Here is a 23,747-nt window from a genome sequence, read left to right as displayed (position 1 = left end):
TAGACACACACACACACACACACACACACACACACACACACACACACACACACACACACACACACACACACATTAACTTGTACAACTTTTTCAAAAAAAGAAGAAAAAAATAAACAATAATAAAAGAAAAGATTGCTGCCCCGTGCCAAACCATCAGTTGATGTAGCAGCACTCCCTTGCTGCAACAGACGATAAGATAGTCGATGTATGTACTGAAGCCTTTGGCAGCAAGTTTGAGAGGTTATATTTAAAAAGAAACACATTAAATTTTTGTAAATTCATTTTTTCTCAAATCTATTCAAGCATAGCAAGTTTATCGTCGAATTAAAAAATAATAAAAAATACTTTTCAAATGTCTGTGTTTCTCATGCTTTTTTAATTGAAGTTTTAGCTTAATTATTATTTTATTAGGTTTTAAAACATATTTTCTTGGTTGAAACTGTTTATTAATATATTTACAGTTTTTTAAATATTATTTAAGATCAGAAAGTCTTGCTAAGTTTAGTCTTGGTATAGTTGTGTTAAACACTTGGGGAGAAAACACAAGTTAATTAAAATACATTAAAACTTTATTAAATTTGATAGTTAGGCCATTTCCATTTATTTGTGATTTTTTATATTTCTTTCTTTTTACAATAAAAAGGATTTATAGCAATATGCATAATATTATAATTTTCTTAAAAAAAACTTTAACAAAAATATATTTTTCATATTTTCGGCTGTCTGAATATATATATATATACATATATATATATATATATATATATATATATATATATATATATATATATATATATATATATATATATATAAATATATATATATATATATATATATATATGTATGTATATATATATATATATATATATAAAATATAATATATACATACATATAAACATATATATATCACGTATATAGCACATATATAGCACGCCTTTTATTATGACCAGGCAAATTACATTTTGTTTTGACGATTTGACCAAGGCTTTTGACAAATTTTCAAAATTCAAAAAGGCGCTACAAAAACTTAATTAAACTTATCTAAAAAAAACTTTAAAAAAGAAAAGAAAATCTTAACGAAAGAGAAAAGAAAAAAAAATTCTTAACTAAAGCAAAAACACACACACAAAGTATATATAAAAATATATAACCTAACTAAAACAAAACTCATCAAACTAAAATGCTTTGTCTATTTAACTTACGCATTAAAAAACCATTTCATTCTTTGTTTTAACATTAGTACTTTTTTTTAAATGTTTCAAAAGATAAACATTTATCATAAAAAATACATAATTATATAAGTAAAAAAAACAAACAGTTTATTAATACTTATTATAAAAATTCATAGTAACTTGAATTTAAAAAGTTTTGTAACTTCATGTAAAAGCGTTTTGATAATATAAAAGCATTTAAGATCAAACTTATTTAATCGTAACAGCTTTCTAAAACATTTGAACATTTGTCTTTCATTTTTTCAACAAAATTTTGTTTATCTTTACAAATATATTAACTATTACTATTATATTAAAATTTCGTTAAAGAGACTTTCGTTGTCATAGAATGTCATTGTTAATAAAAACAAAACAATTTTTTATTTTTTAATAACGATTATTATAAAAAAATGCACACTTAAACAATTTATAAATTATAAATTTAAAATAAAAAAAAAATTCAGAATATTTTTCATTCAGCGGGTTTTTAAAATGTTTTTTGAAATAGCCGCGGTCAAATCGTCAAAGCAAAATACTATTTGCCTGGTCATATAAAGACGTGCGATCGCACATCTTCTTGTGAAAGTCTGTGTGTGTGTATATATATATATATATATATATATATATATATATATATATATATATATATATATATATATATATATATAATATATTTAACTATTTTAAAATAATTTTAAGCAAAAAAATTATTTCAAAAAAATTATTTAACCTTACCATAGCATGGTTTTAAAGTTGTAAGGGTAGTATAAACATGTTTTGATGTTAAATCTTACCGTGTATTCATAATTGAAAATTTTGATAATGTTATATTGCATTTATTAGCATAATATACATGGTTGTTGATAATTATTTATACATTTTTTTCTTACAGCATTAATTGTGTTGTTATATTTTGTTGTTTTTAAGCATTGGATTTTTCGTAACGACCATCAAAACAAAACAAAAAAAAAACACAAAAATGTTTGTAAAACTTTAAGTAAAAACTACGAAACTCAGCATATAATAACATCAGTATATGCTAAATACACACATTTTTTTTACCATGCCTTTTGCTGCATTAAGTCTGACAAAGTTGTTTTGTTCAGAAGTGGTAAAAAGTAAGTGTTATGACCGCCACACAACTTTGAGTTAATTTGAAAATAATTGAAGACTTTAATGCTATAACTTTTACATACTAAATTATATGACAGGATTTCACATTTCTGGAAAGTTTCAAGTCATTTCTGTTTTTGGTTCATTGTCAAATGTTACAACAGTCACTCTCGCGAAATTGCCCACAGATATATATATATATATATATATATATATATATATATATATATATATATATATATATATATATATATATATATATATATATATATATATATATAGTGTGTGTTATTGTCTCAATAGTTTAAAAAATATAAAAAATAGATTTTTAAAACACTATACTCTTGCTAGAAATAAACGACTGCTATTTCTTATTAAAAACATATAAAATATGAGTTGCTAGAAATAATATTTCACTTGAAATACTCACAAGCAATCTATTTTCATAAAAATAACTACATGAAATCAACAAATTTGCAACTTCTGTGCATGACTTCCATGCATAAACATACATGAACTACATTTAAACAATTGCAATCCTGTAACTTTCTGGAAAACCTTACGATTGCAATCCTGTAACTTTCTGAAAAACCTTAACTAATGTTTAAAATATTATTAAAAAAAAAAGTATACAGCTGCAACCTCTATTTTATGAGGAATTAAAGTTTATTTATCTAGTAAAAAATTTGTGTTTTTCTGTTCCATACGCAATTTTGCTTAAAACTAATAAAATAATAGAATAGTTTGAATTCTTTGATAACATTACTATTGAATACCATTCTTTGTTTACAAAATATTTATATAGATTAGAATAAAATGAAAGTAAATTGGTGATTGCTAGTTTTATTATTATGAAAATAATAGACAAAACATATACAATTTTCCATGCATGATTTTTTGAAAATGCCCGTTAAGGTTTTTATTAAATTCATTCAAAATAAGAAACGCTACAGTATTGTACAAAGTAAATAATTAAACAACAAAAACGTTTGTATGTGGAACATCAGTCAAAAAAAAAAAGAATATTTTTCAGACCATATTTTAAGTTCTTATATGCGTGCTGTAAACGAGTGTAATATGTCTACTCATTTTTAAAACACTTTACCATTAACAAAATCTTTGCCTACTCTAAAACAGGTTATGGGAGCGATTTATGGGCTCACAAAAAAGTACAATTTTTCTCTCAAAAGTATAATTATCATTGTGGCTACAACAAAAAACGCATTTATTTTAATAATTCTTAAAATGCCTGCATACTATTACAATAAGAAAATATAAAACTTTTTTTGTAACCGGTAAAAACAACGCTTGTCTAAAGAATTTTTCATGCTGTAATAAATGACACTTATATATATATTCTTGTAATACTAACGTTACCAACATGTGCTTGACATGGCGGAACAAATCTACGAAAGTGCAAACTTTTGTTAGAAAAAAAGACAAAAAAATGTCACGTTTCTATACTTTTGCATATGCAAATGTTGGCGTTTGCTTAAAATTTTTAAAAACACACGCATTACTTTGTTAATTTTTTTCCCAAATAATTATGCGATTGATAGTTTTTTATTTATTATAAGAAACATATTTTTGATAAAAAACAACTAGCTACTAAAATTAAAAACACACTTTAATTTTTAGGGTACACTTTGCAAATGCGTAAAAAATTGTTTTAAAGAAATAAAAATTAATCAAATTCAATAAGCATCATTTATATATATATATTTAATAACTTATTAACTAGAATAAAAATATTTTGAAAATAAAACTTCCTTATATGACATATATCCCTTAAATAAGACATTCATCACTAAATAAAGATACAAACGTCAACCTTCACTAAAAAAAAAGAATTTGTCGCACCCTGGGCTTGTAATAAGTATAAAACCAAAAATTTGTAATTAATAAGCAATTTTTTTAATGAATAAACAGATAGCTCTTGCAAAAACCAAAAGCTCTCCTAAGAAGCTTTTTCGAGGAGCAGCTCCCATAGCTTGCCATGTTTGTTTTAGGAGAGCTTTTCACCGCTCTCACACTCATTTCTTACCGCTGAGGCCTGTATGTGTATATATATATACATATATATATATATATATATATATATATATATATATATATATATATATATATATATATATATATATATATATATATTAACACTAAAATAAAGAAATTAGCTTTTAAAAAATTTTTTCAGGGATGCCAATAACCCCAGAAGATTTAATGGGAAAAAAAGTTCTTTAACTAAAACTAAACTCAGTTATTTACTGAGTTACTTATTTACATATGTTAATTTATATATTACTTATTTACTACATTTATTATTTATTAAATACTGGCATATATTTATATATTTTTAAACTCTAATTTACTTCCAACAAGGTTGCAAGCAACCACAATTAAGTTATGAGTTTTTTTAAAATAGAGGATAGGTTAAAAAGTTAGGAAACGGTTAACTGAAGACTTAAAAAGTTGTAGGTTGTATAAAAAAAGGAAAACATGAAGATGGGTAAGAGTTATAAGGGTTTTTTGATGTGCAAGGAAAAAAACTGGATTAATAAAAGTTTTTATAGCATGAAGGGACAGATACAGTAAAAAGGTGGAACTTGTTGAATAAGAAGCCAAGTAAGAATGAGTTTTGGTTTATCGTAATAGATGATAGCTTGTTTGAGCATTGACCATGATTAGAAAAACAGCATAAAAAAGGAAGGCTAAAGCCTGATGATGATGATAATGATAACAATAATAACGATGATGATGATGATAATAATAATGATCATCATCATCATGATCATAAAAGTATACTTAGATTGTATAAATGTTTATACATTTATACATCCTTAAGACTGGTCACAAACCCAGGCCCGGCTATATTTTATCAAACCCGGTTCCGGTCAAATATCAACCCCAGTCACTTACTAGTTTGTACTAAATGTGTTTGCTACAAACAACTAGGAATGAATATTAAAGCAAACAAACTTTATTTTTTTATTTCTCTTCTTTTTTATCTACTTTCCAAAGATAACTATCAAACTGTTGAATAAATAAGTTTTGCAATACTTTGATTACAGAATATCTCAAGATTTCTTTAACAAAACATGTCAAAATGCATTTTTATCAAAGTTGCTGTAAACTTTTAACTTAATGTTGCAAGTTGAATAAACCAACTGAATTCCATTGAAAATATTTGGTGGACAAATAAAAGACAACAATATTATATCCATACATAAGAATTCAAACTCATCTTTCATTCATTATAAACTTACTTTTATTTAAATTTTCAATCAAAACAAAACTGAGTAAAAACTTCTGTTCACCAGCTTCACACCCTTTCTACAAGACAAAAGAAACCACATAGCTTATAGTTTAGAGTTTTGTTGATTTAATTGAATCAACCTAAATTTACTAAATTTAAATTAAACATAAAAAACCATCATACTAAAAGAATTACAATGAATACAGTGAGGCAATGGCTATTGTTCTTGACATAGCAAAGGCTTTTAATAAAGTCTGGCATGCTAGTTTATATCATAAGCTCTCTACATATGGCGCTTCTGAAAAAAAATTAAAATTATTGAATTATTCTTTTCTTACTGCAGTATTAAAGTCACTCTTGATGGAAAAAACTAATTTTTGTTATTGTTTCTAATTTATATTAATGATTTTCCTTAAAACCTTACTTCTATAGTGGTTCTATTTTTTAATGCCACAACTATATATCCCAGTGGTGATAAAAAGTCATTACTTTTTGATTGGTTAAAGCAGGTAGCCTTTCTTGAATGCGATCTATTTTCTGTGATCATTTGTTTACTGCTAATAATAATTGCAATATTGTTTTAAATATTCCTATATCGATGGCAATACTCTGAGTCCTACTTTATATCTTTTAATATTATTTTTCATTACTAACTTTTCATGGAAACCATATATACTATGGATTGTCAAGTTAGCATCTGCTAAAGTTGCCACACTTTATTGTGCTTGCCGTACTCTTATTCTTGCTTTTATGCCATTTTCATTTTTTAACTCTTATTTATTTTTTGAAAGGTTTTTTTTCAACAATATCCTTACTTATGCACTTTTTCTATAAATCAAGATAAATTAATTATTTCATTAAGTTTATTTCACTAATAAAGTCATTGTAAATGTAGTTAGCTATATGTAGGTGCTAAGCTTGAGCCTCGATCCTATCTTAAGGTTGTTTTTTTTTGCTTCTCTACAAATACTACCATGATTGCTATTATTTTCCATCTCCATGCTTAAATAATAAATAATATAATTGTAGTTTTTTAAGTCTTCTGCTAACTGTTTTCTTGCCCTTTAGCTCTTTGCTTTCAGTTAAACTCAACTCAACTCCTAACTTAAACAGTTGCTGGGATTAAATTTGTTAAGATATAACACTAAAAAATGGCTGTTGAACTCAATACATACCATAAAGTATACAAAAATATAACCAAATGATATAAATTGTTGTATGAGAAATTAAGTGTTTTATATTTTATACACACAGATATATATATATATATATATATATATATATATATATATATATATATATATATATATATATATATATACATATATATATATATATATATATATATATATATATATATATATATATATATATATACATATACATATATATACACACATATATATATATATATACACATATATATACACATATATATGTATGTATGCATATATATATATAATCGTTTTTTTTTTAAATAATTTTTATTGTTAATTTCAACTCAAATTGTTAAACTCTTATAACATAAAAAAAAGAGCCATATAATTATATAATTATAATACAGAGAAATTTGAAACAAAAAAAAAATGAATTTTAACTATTACAAAGAGAATTTTCAAAAGAAGAAATAACAGTATAAGTATAGGTAAATTTTGGACTCAAAAACTTAATTCTCCATGGTAATTAAAATCGTAATATCAATATAATATAACTGAAAATTAAAAATTATAAACAAAAACATTCTAAATATCATACCATGTCTTCTTCAGTTTCTAGAGTAACTTTAAATATATCACCTTGCTCAGATTGAACCAAGAAAAAAAACATTGACTAAAGCATAAAAATTTATTCAACAAATACATTAGAAGATATATTAAATATTAAAATAAATTTTTACTATTACTTTGTTGTACAAGAATAAAATTTATATTATCTATTAATACTATTATTATATAATATTAATATTATTATCTATTATTACTTATTATCTATTAATACAATTATTATATCAAAAATTAATATAATAATTGTATATAATACTTTATATATATAAAAAATTAAATGTTAACTTGAAATTTATATATATATTTTTAAGCCTTTTATATGTGAAGATTATTCGTTTATATTGGTTTGTTTATATATTATTATATAAAAACAAACTAATATAAATAAATAATCTTCACATATAAAAGACTTAAAAAAAATTTATAAATTATGATAATATACTTTTGTTTTGTAGGTAGCTGTGCACACAAATATCATGCTTCTTTCATTGTCATCCAAGTCGTTCTAAATTATGAATGCAATTCAAAATATTAAGATTAACATAATAAATTATATCATACAATATTCTTTATCAAACAATACTTGATAAATTATTTTTTTTCATTGAATAATGCTCTATATAACTTTTAAGCAATGTTCTGAAATTTCTTCCATGAGTTATAGCCTAACTTTTTTACAACAACAATCTCTGTAGCTTCTACAGCGTACTACAATAGCTTACATAACATTTGCAGTGCACGGCAAAAACCTTTTTTGTAAAACCACTTTCCACCAAATTTTTCATTCATGCTACTGTATAAAAATTAGTCTCTCATTTTCTCCAAAATTCATTTAATATTTTTTATATATAATTTACTAAAAAGCATTTTTTTTAATTGAAAGTACATTAGTAATAAAAATTGCAACTAGCATAGTGTAAAGCATCAAGTTAAAACTTTTTTTAAACATCACATAGCTATAGTTAAATAACCATCAAAAATTTGAGGCAGGAGGTTATGATCTTAGAATACCTTTCTTCGAGGAATTGGACATCGAATGTCACGCTGGTCGCCAAAGTTTTTATATGTTAAATAATTTTCTGAGCAAACTATCACACCACTAGGTCCATCATTTCCTCCGGGAACTAAAATATAAAAATGGAAAGTATAAGTGTCTGTAAATGTGCAAGGGACTACCAAACCCTTAGCAAGGGAGTACCAAACCCTTAGCTAATGTATATGCTGAAGCCCTTGCAGATTCTTATTTCAGTATGACATCATCAGTATGTAATGCTAATTTGTCATAAATGCTGTATTTGTCTTTGATTTAAAAAAAATTGTTTAATACACACATTTTATAAATAGAATATTTAATTTATAATCAAAAAATAATATTATTCTTATTAGTAAGAAAAATATAAATAAAAAAATAATAAAAAAATGAAATAAAAAACAATAATACCAGCTTGATTTTTTATCAAAAAAGATTAAAATAAGCTGGGATAGAATACAAAAAAAAAATGCAAACATGTTTTTATTTAACAAATTTTCTTAAAATTTCCACACACAAAAAAAATAATGAAAAGAGAAAAAAACAACAATAATAATGAAAAAGAAATTGTAAATGATAAAAAGTATTTTTGAGTATTTTAAATTTCAATAAATCTAATACATTAACCATTCGTATGTGACGTTTTTAAGCAAAAGCGATATGTTAGTTTAAGCTTGAGCTTTTTTTAAGCTGTTTCTTTTTAAGTAATAAAAAGATTGTTATTGCATCTTTTCAAGATGCAATGACAAGGTGTATGTTTTATGTCTACTCTAAGACAATAATTATTTACTTAAATTAAACATTTTCTTTACTAAAACTTATTTAAAATAAAAATGTTACCAGAAATAAGCATATTTGCAAACTCTTCCAATGGTTCACTATATTTTCGCACAACATGATTTAGTCCAAGATCTAATTCATAAAATGTTAAAGTTTGTTGAGCAGCCTGTGCAGCTTCACCTGTATGGTCTACATCTGCTTCTTCATAGTCTAACTCCAAACAGGCAAACATTGGATTTTCAAAACCAACATCAATCCCAACAATATGAAACACAACATTGTGTGATTTATGAGCTTCTAGCGGCGATGAGATAGTTAACCTTGCTTGTGCATCCCGATTTAGAATATAGACAAACTTCTGCTTTTCAATGGCACCTATAAAATACAAAAAAAAATTATAGAAAAAAAAATCTTTTTAAAAAGAAAAAACCTAAAAAATGATCAAAAGACCAAAAGACCTATCATAATAGCTCGTCCTTTAGGATCAGCAGCTAAATATTGCCCCGGAACAATTCTGCGACAACCACTTTTTCCAAAAGTTTCTTGATGCACTTTCTCAAAACAGTTCTTAGCTGGTAAATATTCAAGAATAACAATACGCCCAGAATCTGATCCAACAGCAAGATAATCTGAATTTTAAAGAACATAATTAAGTCTTTTCAGGTATTTATAAAAAATTTTGATATTTATTATTATGTTTTTATTATATGTTAAATATGGCATAAAATTAAATTTTGATTTTAAATTGACACTTTAAATTTATTTCTTAGTGTGTGTGCATATTTATTTTTCAAAAACTATGACCATATAAAATTTTTAACCCCCCATTTGAGGGGGCTGTAAACATTGCAGGGTCATAAAAACTGAACACTAAGAGATTATTGCATGAAACTTGAAATTTGTTGACAAATATGAATATAAATAAAAATAGTAAAGAAAATGTTTTATAAACTCATTGCTCCCATGTTAAGGGCTGGGTGGGCCCAAAAATTAGGGGGTTTTTGTACCCAAACTCCAATCACCCATATTTTTTGCAAATTATTCTTTTTTGATATAAGCATAAACATAAAAAAGCTTGGAGTTTGCACAATGCCTGTAAGTGTCAAAAATCAAACATCTAAAAATCCAGTGTACACCACTGTGTATATGTGTGTGTGTGTGTGTGTGTGTGTGTGTGTGTGTGTGTGTATAAATAAATAAATATATATGTATATATATAAATATATATGTCTATATACATATATATATATATATAAATATATATATATGTATATATATATTTATATATATATATGTCTATATACAGATATATATATATATATATATATATATATATATAAATAAATATATATATGTATGTATATATATATATATATATATATATATATATATATATATATATATATATATATATATATATATATATATATATATATATATATATGTATATGTATATGTATATGTATATGTATATACATATATATATATATATATATAAATAAATATATATATGTATATATATACATATATATATATATATATATATATATATATATATATATATATATATATATATATATATATATATATATATATATATATACTACTGTGATCAAAAAGTAAGGTGAATTTTTAATTTAAACTTCCCGCCTTATTCGAATCGTCCAATCTTTTTTATTTTTAAGTTGGTAGGAATGTCATTAACATTTGCGCCAAATTACATGTCAAACTCATAATTATTTTTTTTTGTTTACGCTTGTTTCTGAAGTACCAAAAGTGCATTCGGCGATTTTCACGATGTCTAATTTTGTTGAGCAAAGAAGTGCTATTAAATTTTGTTTGCGGAATGATATTTCTGCTGCTGAAACGTATCGAATGTTGCAAAAGGCCTTCGGTGAGGAGACTATGTCTCAAAAAAATGTTTACAAGTGGTACAAAGACTTCAAAGAAGGCCGAGAACGTGTTGATGACTTGGAACGCTCCGGACGACCATCGACTTCGATTGATGATCGCCACATCAACAAAATCAAAGAATTGGTGCTTGCAAATCGTCGGTTAACCATTCGAGACCTTGTTGACATGGTTGGAATATCATTTGGGTCGGTGCAAGCAATTTTGAAGGATCATTTGGGCCTAAGAAGACTCAAATCACGTTTGGTGCCGAAATTTCTCAATTTCTTTGAAAAAGAGCGTCGCGTTAAAACGTGTGAAGCAATGCTTTCTGACTATCAAGACGTCTACAAACAAATTATTACTGGCGATGAGACTTGGGTCTACTCATACGACCCTGAAACAACCGACCAATCGAGTGACTACCGTGAAAAAGGCGAGGCGAGACCGAAGCAACCACGTCAAAGTCGCTCAAAAATCAAGGTCATGTTGACTGTTTTCTTTGATTATTGTGGTGTCGTGCACTACGAATTCCTTCCAACTGGCCAAACTGTCAACAAGGAATATTATTTAAGCGTTATGCGACGTTTGCGTGAAGCTATTCGCAAAAAGAGACTGGAATTATGGGCCAATAACTCTTGGATTTTGCACCACGATAATGCGCCTTCGCACACAGCACTGGTTCTTCATGAGTTTTTCGCCAAAAACTCTACCCATGTTGCTCCACAACCACCATATTCGCCCGACTTAGCACCGTGTGACTTCTGGCTGTTCCCAAAGCTCAAGAGACCACTCCGGGGAAATCGTTTTGAGTCCATTGAAGAGATCCAACGTGAATCACGCGCCTTAAATAGCTATCCCTAAGAAGACTTTTCGGCATGCTTCAAAGACTGAAAAAACGTTGGCAAAAGTGCATTGGGGCCTGGGAGGATTATTTGAGGGGGACGAAACAGATTTGGAAGAATAAATAAAGATTTTTCATTTTATAAAAACATTTACCTTACTTTTTGGTCACAGTAGTATATATATATATATATATATATATATATATATATATATATATATATATATATATATATATATATATATATATATATATATGTATATATATATATATATATATATATATATATATATATATATATATATATATAAAATATAAACGAAAATAACCAAACAAAAAAAGTTATTGATCTTAAACTAAAATGAAGTGAGAGAAAGAATGATTCTATTGCTAGTTTTGAACCATCAAACATTTCAAAAATAAAGGTAAATGGTTTGGATAGCAAACAAAATAAAAACTATTTGGTTTATGAAAAGAGTCATACAGTAAAACTTTATAAATCTACCAACACTGTAAATCGCATGACACTTTCAATTGAATTAACTAAAATCTTTTTTGTCTTAATTTCATATAACTTTATTTTTCACTGTATCAAGGTAATAGTTTTGGACAACACAAATGTTAATATTTTTTATTTGGGTTATATAGATTGTTACATACAATATTGGAATTTCTAGAGGTCTTAAAAAAAGTGTTTTGTTTCCAAAATCATTTGCTCTTATTGCTCTATTATTTAGTTTGTTTGAGGTTTCTGTAATGTATATTTAACTTAAATATATTTATTAAATAGCCATTATAATTTAACTATTTATTTATAACAAATATTTAACTTTTATATATAAAAAATTATAATTATAGACCCTATTTGTCCTACAAGCTGGGTGACAATAGCAGTTCAGATCTTGGCACAATACAAAAGAACAATTATTTAAGAATAATTAATTCAACAGAGAGCTGAAAACTTTTGTTAAATATATATGCAAAAAGTATATAACCAAATATGGTCCAATATTAAAAAGTTTAAGAGTTTCAAAGAGAGGCTTAAACTAATTTTTCAATTTAATTAGCTGATTTGGAGGTTTTATTTTGAAGTTCAAGATATTGTTTCCATACTTAAGACAAAGTGTTATTATCTGTTATTAGTCCTGAAAGTTTTATTACTTTATTCTGATGAATAAGTTTATAGATCAGTTATTTTGCTTTTGGAACATGAAAAATTTCTATTAAAAGGACTTAAAAATGGATTTAAGATGGTATTAGGGTAATTGCTATTCCAGTTATTGATTATAAGTGTAAAAACTAGTCAAAGCTAAAAAATTTGTACAACCTAGATGTACAAATTTATTAGATAAAACTGATGCAGTACTTATAGTATGCTGCTGGGTAATATAATACTTATATTGCTCTAATCTAGAGAATTCAAACCTAACAGACCTTTTCTTGATTTTACTGATTTTTAAAAAAGATGAACACATAAAATTTTAAATGACATTAACAGTAAAGGACATATGAATTGTTTGCAATTTAAAAGGAATCATCAATTCTGTGAGATGCATGTTATTAAACTCTAGAAAATTATAAGGGAGCAAGAAACTTTTGACAAAAAAACAACTTTCTTTTCAAGAAAATAATTTTTTGACCAGAAAAAATTTCATCAAGATTTTTTTCCATTCATTTCGGTAAATATAAGATATAGGCACACTTGTATTTGTATTTTTATTTGTACTTTGTATATATATTTTGTCATGAACAAATAATTTTACAATGTACTTGTAAAAAATAAAATATATTCTTTAAATTCTGGCAGGAGCAAGCAGAAGACAATCTTGTCAAATAAAACATCTACATAAAAAAAAAAAAAAAAAAAAAAATAACATTTAACTTAAGTATATGCATTGTCATGATTTTGCAATAAGTAATTAAAACTGTTGTTAACAACACTTTTCTATGAATTTGTAATATAAATTGTAGAAAGCACAATTTTTAGTAGAAAAATTTATTTATTAGTAAAAGAATGTTTCTTTAACCAATAAAACTTGAATAAACACATCAAAAGTAGAAATTAAATTGCTTTAAATAGAATAATATTGAGAACACCTAACTTTATTGACGATCTTAATTCAAAGTCGATTCCTTTAACTTAGAAAAGTAATATATCATTTAAAATATTCATTATATAAATCAGCTATCATATGGCCTGTGGCAGCAGGTTATATGATAGCTGATTTATGTACTGAAGCCCTCATAGCGAGCTGTTTTAGTATGATGTCATCAGTGTGTGTCTGATGCTGCATCTACATATGTAAGTATATATATATATATATATATATATATATATATATATATATATATATATATATATATATATATATATATATATATATATATATATATATATATATGAAGAGCTTATTTTCAAAACGCGGTAAGCGCCACTTTCGAAAAAACTGCGTTAAGTGGATAATTTTGAAGAGAAAGTTAGATACTTTTAAGTCATGTTTTAATTTAGGCTCTAAAAATTATTTATTTTCAAAACGCTGTATAATTTTTTTAGTTTATTTTCAATGTGCTGTATATTTTTTTGACCAATCCGTGCTTATATAAAGTTAACTCCACGCAAGCGCAATAGTCATATTTAAATAATAATAATAAAGATGGCTGATTTGGATGGTTTAGATGAAAAACAATGCTCTGCAAGAGAGAAAAATAAGTTATTTAGACATTCAAGCGGAGGAAAAATTCCTACTATATCATGTAATCATGTTTCAGGTTACTGCAAAGTGAGTTTTTTTAATTTAATGATCTTCGTATGTTGAAATTATAATTTAGTTATGAGTTTAAAGTTTTATTATACACAATGTAAGATTACTTGGTATAATTTGTGTTTATGGCAAAATAATTATTTATTGATTGACTTATTTCAGGCTCGAGATATAACAAAGGATAATTTGCTAAAACATCATACAGAATTCTATAGTATTGCAAATAAAGTATCACAAGATGCTACTATACTGTCAATGCTTAATATAATCAGTGTTAAAAGAGTTAGAGTGAAATATAATAATCGAATAAAGTTAAGAAATGTGAGTATTGAGTACTTTTTATGCTGCGAGGGAATTAAAGTATGAGTTTGCCAAGCTTCATTTTGTTCAGTATTGTGTAAGTATAAAATTACTTTACTTTTAATTCAGAAATAGAATGTATACTTTGTTAAAAAAAATTAATGAGTAAAATTTAATATTTTATTAATTTATTCCAGCCATAAAACCTGATAGAGTTTTAAGAATTGCAAGACACTGGTATGAACATGGAACAACCAGACCTGAAAATAGAGGAGGAGACAGGAAGAAAATAGCTTTTTCTGAAAAGAAAGAAGTTATTAAAAACCATATTCAGTCTTTTAATTGCAGAGCAAGTCATTATGGAAGAAAAGGTGCTCCAGGACGTAAATATATGCCCTCTGATTTAAATGTAAAGCCGATGTACGAACTTTTTTTGGATAAAAACAATGCTTATACTGTAGCTACTGTAGGCTACCATTATTATTATGGGGTATTTATGAATCATTTCAATTTAGCTTTTGGATACCCAGCAACAGATACATGCTCTACATGTCAAACATATAAGTTGGCTATGAAAAACCAAAATATTACTGATAACCAAAAAAAATTAAAAACTGCTCTTTTCATTCTTCATCGAAGGAAAGCCAGAAAATTTTATAGTCTTCTCAATGATATTCATCCCAATGAGATCACTATCTGTTTTGACATGATGGAGAACCTTGTACTACCAAAATTATCAATCGGGGAAGCCTACTATTCTAGACAGCTTTATTTTTATGTCCTTGGTGTTGTTATTCATAAAGGTGATAAGTCTCAGTCTGTTAACGATATATATTTTTTTACTTGGATGGAATGTGAAAATAGGAAAGATTCGAATATGATCTGTTCAGCTATAGAACATCTACTTAAAAATGTTTTAAAAGATAAATGTTTCAATGCCTCGTCACTTCGATTGTTTTCTGATGCATGCTATGGCCAGAACAAAAACATAAATATGACATGTATGCTTCTAGCTCTAAGAAAACAATATTTTAATAAACTGCAGATTACACATACTTTTCCAGAACGAGGTCACTCATATCTGCCAGCTGATCGCGTGTTTGGTCGAGTTCAGCTAGATATTAAAAAAAGAGACCAAATTTTTGAGCCTAATGAATACATAAACATACTTAGCCGGCATGGAAAAGTCATGGTTTACGGGCAGAATTGGTCAGCACATGACTTCAAATCAGAAGTCAAAAAGTATGTCATGAGCAAAAAAACATTTAAAATCAGTGAAGCAAAAAAACTTCTTATAAATTCAGACAAGCTCGAAGTAGTTGCATTTAGTTACCATTCTGAGCCAAAATTACACAGTATCCTTAAAAAACGGAAGAAATTAGAGACATTTAGACCGCAACATTTGGAATTAAATAACTGTGTTAAACTTGCTAAGAAAGACGATGTTTTTCATCTTCTCAGTCTTGTAGGAGCAGAATGCAGAATACTTAGTATGTATAAAACACTACTCTGTAATGCCACTGAAGATAATGCTAGCCTTAGTGAAGAAGATAGTTCATAATTTGATTTAAATGTTTTTTAGCTGTGAATTTTGTAAACATGTTTAATTTAAGATACAAATATTTAAAAAAATTTCCAGCTTAACATGATTTATTTTGTTGTTTTTTTTATTAACGTTATTGAATACAAGATAAAATACTCATTAACACCTTATACATTTTCATAGTTGCACTTGTGAGTTGTTTAAAAAAAGTTGTTGATTTATATTAAAGGAGAACAAAATTTTAAGGTAGATCTTAGAATGCATAATAAAATAATATTATGTGTATTAATAGATATATTTTATTAATGAAATGGATATAAAGCGTTTTGTTAATAAATAATACTTGGATATACAGCGTTTTGAAACAAAACAAAAATAACCACTGAAAATATACATCGATTTCATACCGCTCGATTTCAGTAGACATTATAGTCTTATTAATAAAGTACATGTTTAACTAAATCAATAATAACTTATTCCAAAATACTTAATTTCTTTATGCAGGAGAAAAGTTCGATTTACTCAAAACCCAAAAAATGGATTTACAGCGTTTTGAAAATGAGCTCTTCATATATATATATATATATATATATATATATATATATATATATATATATATATATATATATATATATATATATATATATATATATATATATATATATATATATATATATACAGGGGTCAAAATAAGTTTCAGACATCAGTGCCCCCACACTGTTTTTGAGGTCTGGTTGAGAGGGGCAACCAATCATTGTTCATTTTTACTCAAAAAATGAACAATAATTTGTTGCCATTCTTTAGCAGGTCTCAAGAATGCATTGAGCGGTGGCAATGTCCGAAGCTGTAGAATGATCTATGGTAGTATGTTTAATAGGGTGTCCTATAACTAACTTAGTGGAACAAATTTGTGGTATCTTTAAAAAAAAACTAATATATCTTGACTATAAATATTTTACTTGAAATTTTTATAAAAATATCATGTAATGTAATGTGGAAAATATAATTCTTTTTTGGAAGGGAGACTTAAATGTAACATTTGTTGAGTATTAACTAACATTAAAACTATTAATTGAAATGGGTCATACATTAAAATATAAAAAAAAAGGAAGGGTGAGAAAAGAAAGTACACTTTATCAACTAATCCAAGGAGGATATCATTTCTTCTAATGTACCCAACCAATAAACTTCCAATAAACCAGCTGCCAACCATTGGAAATATTGTAAGACACATCCAGTTTCTAAAATCTCCCGGGTAGAGAAAACAAATTTCAATTTTTATAAAAGCAATACAATAAAATGACAAAGTATTTGAATGTTATTAACAACGATCTATTTTATACAACGCAGATATCACAACACTTTGTTCAAGTCAAAAAATGAAACACAATAAAGTAAAAAACTATATAAAAACTACAAAACGTTAATTAAATTTTATTTTAAATTTTAGATCAATAAGATTTCGATCTAGAGTCAGTTTATTTTCAACCAATAGCCTGTGGGACACTATCTCTGATTTTTCTGATTTTTAAATATTATTATGCGTATTATGTAGATAGGTTAAATTTGAAATTTTGGACTTTCAAGTGCAGCAAATAAATTATAGCCTTATAAACACAATGCAGTGTCCCAATCACAGTCCCCCTTGATTTAAAAATAATCAAAATAAACTACCTTAAAACCATATAATTTTTTTCTCATTTTCAATAAGTTTCTCATTTCTACTAGAACTATTTTCTGGATAGTTTCTCTTTTTAGAAAGTGGTTTTTATTAACAAACCAAATTAGAGTAAAATTATAACCTCATTTTTGGAAAAAATCTAAAAATTGCTATGATAAGCATAAGTGCTGAAGATCTGGTTGATTGTCCTGCTTCAGTTCCTGCCCAATACAGAGTAAGAATATGCCAAACTTTATAGCTGCAATCATCAATAAAGCTGGTAAAGACATAATTGTTACTGTAGAAAGAATAGCAAGATATATAGTGTTACAATATCTGATATGACTGACACTGATGACATACTACTGGGTGTTGTTCAGTCAGCAAACTTTAAAGGTATTGACCAGGCTTAAATAATTTTGAACCTGCAAGATTACTTTAAAATTGTAGACATTACAACAACCAATGCTGGTTATAGCATATGCTAGAGATACACATCACCCACATTATAGAGGCCTTGACTAAAAAAAATGACAAAGAACTCAAGAAAAAGTCTAAAAGTCAAACTCCAGAAAGCTTGGTGTTTAGTCAAGGCGAAGGTGATAAGTATACAAGATGATAGACCTTGTTAAGTTAGATTAAAGTCAGCTGCAGGCTAGTTTTTTCAATTTTTCAATTTTTGAACTCAGTTCAGAAAAGAAGTCCTTGTTAAGAAGACATTTGTCAGGGGTGTACCAAAAAACTGTTTGAACTTATTGTTTTCTATTTGGGAGAAGTTCTTGGATTTTGTTTCCATCAACCTGGAGCTTGCTGTTAAGCTAGATACAATATAATAAAATAATAATAAAAGTAAATAAATAATAAAAATTATTTAAGTTAGCAAACTTTAATAAAATAAATAAGTAAATATGATTAATAGATATAATTTAAGCATATTTTGATGGTTACAAAATCATACTCTTAAGGTTTATGGCTGATGCTCTATACCTTCTTTCTTTATTTTTAGATTACACTACACCAAATATGTCAATAAAAATCGCAAATATTTTTACTTACGTTATACATAAAGCCGTATTGTAAAAAGTCAAATATGTCTTATAAATTACCTTTTGTTCCACCAGTTAAACGAAAAGCCATTAAATCTCTTATAACTCCAAAAACTTCTGTGGCAAATAAAGGATGAACTTTACCGGTATTAGGATCAGGACGCAGCAACTCAAGAACTTTTCCTCTAGATACAGCAATTTCTTGCAATTTGGTGCCTGAGAAATTGCCATGAACAGCATTGTAAATTGCAGATGATCGTTGGAGTGTTAATTGATATAAATGCATATTTTAACTTCTGTAAAATTATTTTTAAAAGAAATGTCTACATTTGATTGCTAAAAGTTTATAATAATAACATTTAGCTGATATTATATTTTTTTAATGTATATTATTGTATAAAGCAAATATTAAATATTAATAGTAACTAAACAGTACTATTTTACTATTAATCAACAATAACTAACCAATCATTTTTATATCACTTTATAATATATATATACAAAGCTAGGAATAGTGATAAACAGCTGTAAACTGACAAGAACGTGATTATCTCCAATCATTGGAGATCATCACATAAATAATTGGGATTCATTGGACCAATGAATCACAATTATTTATAACAATAATTTAAACAATAATAACAATAAGTTCTTGTTAATATTATAAAATAGTCTTACAATATATAATTATATAATGCGAGATTATAGAAATTATCAAATTGAAAAAAAAAAGATAACAAGATTTGAAATTGTCTTTATAATTAGACGACACATGCTTTTCCACCATTTCATTTGGCTTCCATCTTACCGCGTTACCGTTGGGGTATACCGTCACGGTTTTCTTTTAACCCGTTAGCTTTTTTTGCTTTTTTTTTCTTTATAAGAAACTAATCTTTAGGAAACCTTAGTTCTCTGAAAACTGACAGAATTGAAAAGTTGGAAAATAAACGGTGCTGACGCAGATAACTTTGACGAATTAACTTTACGATTAAATTTACGATTAAATTTACGATTACAAATTTTTTATTATTCAAAAAGGCAAGCGGAAACTACCGGCAGTGCCGGCAAATAACTCTGAGATTAATTGCCAGCAGCGCGAGCAACAATTCAAAAGTAATAAATATATACCGGCAAAGATTTGGTAGTTTGAAAAACAGTTTTAATTATGTAAAGTAGTATTTATTTATTTTTATAATTTTTTTTCCGCTAGTTTACAGAAAAACAAAAATCTTTTTTTAAATAATAGATTGCCTGCCCCCAAACAAAAACCCTCAGCTGATGTATTTACAGTCTTTACACCTCTAACCTTATCAAAGTCAGTTGGTGTATGTACAGTTCATTTTTCTATCCTTATTTAAGTCAGCCTATGCATTTAGACTTTGCTGCACCTATTCCTAAATCAGTCGACGTATGCATACTCTACTTCGCCTACGGCTGTACAAGTTAATGTGGGTACACTTTGAGGAACCTATTTACAGAGGTGCCCATTAAATTAGCATAAACTAAAATATTGATTCTTTTTGACAAGTATGTTGAGAACTGTCCTTAATAATCTTAATATCACTCAAAATCATGTAGTGTACTCACTCATATGTGTAATCATAATGTAATTTTTTGTTTTTAAAGGTTGCCACCGTAAATGGGTAAAAGAAATAAGATTTCTCCGAAGAAGTTGGCACGCATCAAAGTATATCTTAAGGATACGAACTACACGCAAGAAGCAATTGCAAGAGAAAGAATTTCACTTAGTTTACTAAAAAATTATTTTTGAATAATTTTAGAAACTATTACGACTGTTTGACGACTTTAAATTCAAACTTCTCTGCTGCAAGCTGCATTTGCGAATAGTATCCACCTGAATTATTTCCCATTGGTTGGACTATATGGTATTTTAAGATGATATGTCGATGTGCATCAGGTAAAGATGTTTTTCTACCTTGTAATAATTTAGAAAGATGTTCTAGTTCTATCAAAGCATCTAGCATTAGTTTCATGTTAAGTATTAAATTGATATCACATAATATTTTATGTGATATCAACTTCATATTTTTATATATTTTATTTATATATCTCTTATAGATACATATTCAAATCATATGTAGTTCAACCATTATTATTTTAAGGTACAGCTACAACATCACTTGCCAAACGTGTATAATTGCAACTTTTAATTGTAGAAAGCAAGTATGAATAAATGATTGGTGCACGTTTAAAAATGTCAGTTTTAAAAAAATAGATAAATATTGCAATTCCGGGATCCCGAAGTCCTGGGCTTTTTTATAATCCCGAAGTCCCGGGATTATCTAATATTATTCCCTTTAAGATCTAACAAAATAAAGCGTAATGAAAAAGTATATAAAAATAACAACAATTTATGTGTATCAATAAAATAATTTAGTATAAAATTACAGAAAGCAGTTGTATTTTCAGTTGAACAATATTGCACACAGTTATCAAAAAGGTTCGATTTAGAGAGAAAAAAAAAGTGAAAATCTTTGCAAAATATAATGTTGGTTAGCAAAATATTATGTTGGTAGCATATACACAATTTACCTTGGTTGCATATACACAATTGAAAAAACATTTAAAAAAAAGATTAATAAGCTTTAAATTATTAATTTTAATTATTTATTTAATTATAAATTTTATTTAATTATTTAATTAATTATTAAATTATATGCAACCAACATGATATATTGCAAAAACTTCTACCTTTTTTTCTTTCTTTAAATTAAACCTTTTCGATAACATTTTTATTGAACAACTAGAAATACAATTACTTTCTGCAACTTTATAACATAACAATGAAAAATGCTGTTATAAAATGTTTGCGGTACTTGCAATACATTGCATCATTTTATAATAGGGGAGACCGGAGCTAGTTGGCCGCAGGGGTAAGTTGACGAACTGCGTTTATCTTTAGAGCCTTTCAACAGAATGTGACAAAAATTACTCAGAAACTTCCTTATTGACCATTTTATCATTCACTGTAGTATTGTCAGGATTCGCGCATGCGCATGAGAGATATTGAGATTTATGCATTTTTTGGACAAAAACGTAACTTTTAGAACATTGCTTCCTTTTTACTTTACAAAGAAAATATTTAGTCGTATGAAAAAAAATTATTGTAAAAGTTCCAGTCACAATTGGTTTACTATATCCAATCAGACTTTTTTTTCAAAGCTGCTGTTTTTTAGGATCTATAGACTGTTTATTAAAAAAAAAGCTTTCGGGGTAAGTTGACGTATTTTTCACGGGGTAAGTTGGCTCATAGCATTTACTATGGAAAAAATATTTATTTTTATAAAATTATTTTTTTTTTTTTAATTTTTAATAATATTGAAAATATTTATTCTTACAAAAAAATTAAAAAAAAAATTTTTTAGTTTTTTTTTCCACAGATAAAAGCTGGGCTACTGTTTGGCTTTTATACGGACTAATATTTGGTACCAGCTAAAAGTAATATTAAATTTTGGGATAAAATTGTTGCCAAACTTAATTTAAAAAAAATTTCTATTAATTTTGCATTTAATAGTGCATTAATAATCAGCGGCTTTGTTCGTCAAGGTTCGTGTTTCGGCGTTTTAGAGTTGAGAGAGGTTGTAACCAAACTAAAAGTAGCCTCCTCGACTGCAGTGGCCCTGGAGAGTTAAATTGCAATTAAAAAAAAAAAAAAAAGAATTCGTTATATAATACAAATTTATGTTGTTTGCAAAAAGTTATTTACATAAACACTTTTTAAATATTCGCATTAATTAAATTTTTTAACAGCTAAGTTACTAATGCTTGTTTTTAAACTTTTTATAAAAATTAATTGATTTTTACATATACACCTCAAAGTTCTCTACAAATTAAAAAAAAAAGGAAAAAAAAAAAGAAAACAAAAGTCTTAACTATTTCGTTTGACATGGGTCAAATGAAATATTTAAGATTAACTTAGAATAATTTTACTCTATGCAACTGAACTCCTTTTTAAACATATTATCGTCATTTTTTTCCCAAAGTTATAATTTGCGATCAAATAGTTTTCATAAGGCAATTTTTGACCGTATTAGACACCCTCTCCTTATCAAAATATTGTAACTCTTTGGTAACAAGTTTCGCACGAGTTGTCACAAAAACATTACCCCTCACCCGCCCCTAAAGCGTGACGTAATTTATCGACGACCTCTATATCATTGTCATGCAAGTGGATTTATATTATAAAACTTTTTTCATGCCATTCACGTGAGTGCACTAATGTTGAAAAAAAAGTTTTATTTACAAAAATAATTTTTAAAAATTACAAAACTTAAAATTACCTGAAATTACCGGGGTAACGGGTAAGGTAATATAATAACGCTGCATGTATACATGTACATCTGCAATCTGCAAAAAATTTAATAAGCATTTGAAATTTTAATAAAGATACCAATCTAGCGGTTTTCAACTAAAAAATAACTGTGGTAAAGACTTTATTCAGACTATATTCAGGAAATCAAAAAGAACATTGTGAATATTACTTTAGTTTCAATTACTGTGTAAGAGATGT

The 23,747-nt window shown here is 26.5% G+C and overlaps 1 protein-coding gene and 1 long non-coding RNA gene across 2 annotated transcripts in view; one reads left to right on the top strand and one right to left on the bottom strand.

Annotated features, from left to right (window-relative positions):
• LOC100199982 (splicing factor 3B subunit 3) overlaps nt 1-19,674 on the bottom strand; it is a 52,369-nt gene extending 32,695 nt beyond the window's left edge. The window contains exons 1-6 of the mRNA XM_065820144.1: nt 19,277-19,674; nt 9,630-9,800; nt 9,232-9,546; nt 8,373-8,485; nt 7,804-7,866; nt 7,333-7,407 (exon numbers count right to left, since the gene is read on the bottom strand). Of these exons, the coding sequence (XP_065676216.1) occupies nt 7,333-7,407; nt 7,804-7,866; nt 8,373-8,485; nt 9,232-9,546; nt 9,630-9,800; nt 19,277-19,502 (963 nt within the window). The 5' untranslated portion in view covers nt 19,503-19,674. The remainder of the gene's footprint in view (nt 1-7,332; nt 7,408-7,803; nt 7,867-8,372; nt 8,486-9,231; nt 9,547-9,629; nt 9,801-19,276) is intronic.
• Nucleotides 14,589-15,104, top strand: LOC136092241 (uncharacterized). Its single transcript, XR_010644288.1, has 2 exons — nt 14,589-14,685; nt 14,830-15,104. It is a non-coding gene; the product is annotated as an uncharacterized LOC136092241 (long non-coding RNA).
• Nucleotides 19,675-23,747: the final 4,073 nt, after the last annotated feature.

The sequence above is a fragment of the Hydra vulgaris genome, chromosome 15 (genome assembly GCF_038396675.1).
Source record: "Hydra vulgaris chromosome 15, alternate assembly HydraT2T_AEP".
Taxonomy (NCBI): Eukaryota; Metazoa; Cnidaria; class Hydrozoa; order Anthoathecata; family Hydridae; genus Hydra; species Hydra vulgaris.
The sequence above is the reverse complement of the archived record's forward strand: the minus strand, read 5'-3'. Positions and strand labels throughout refer to the sequence as shown.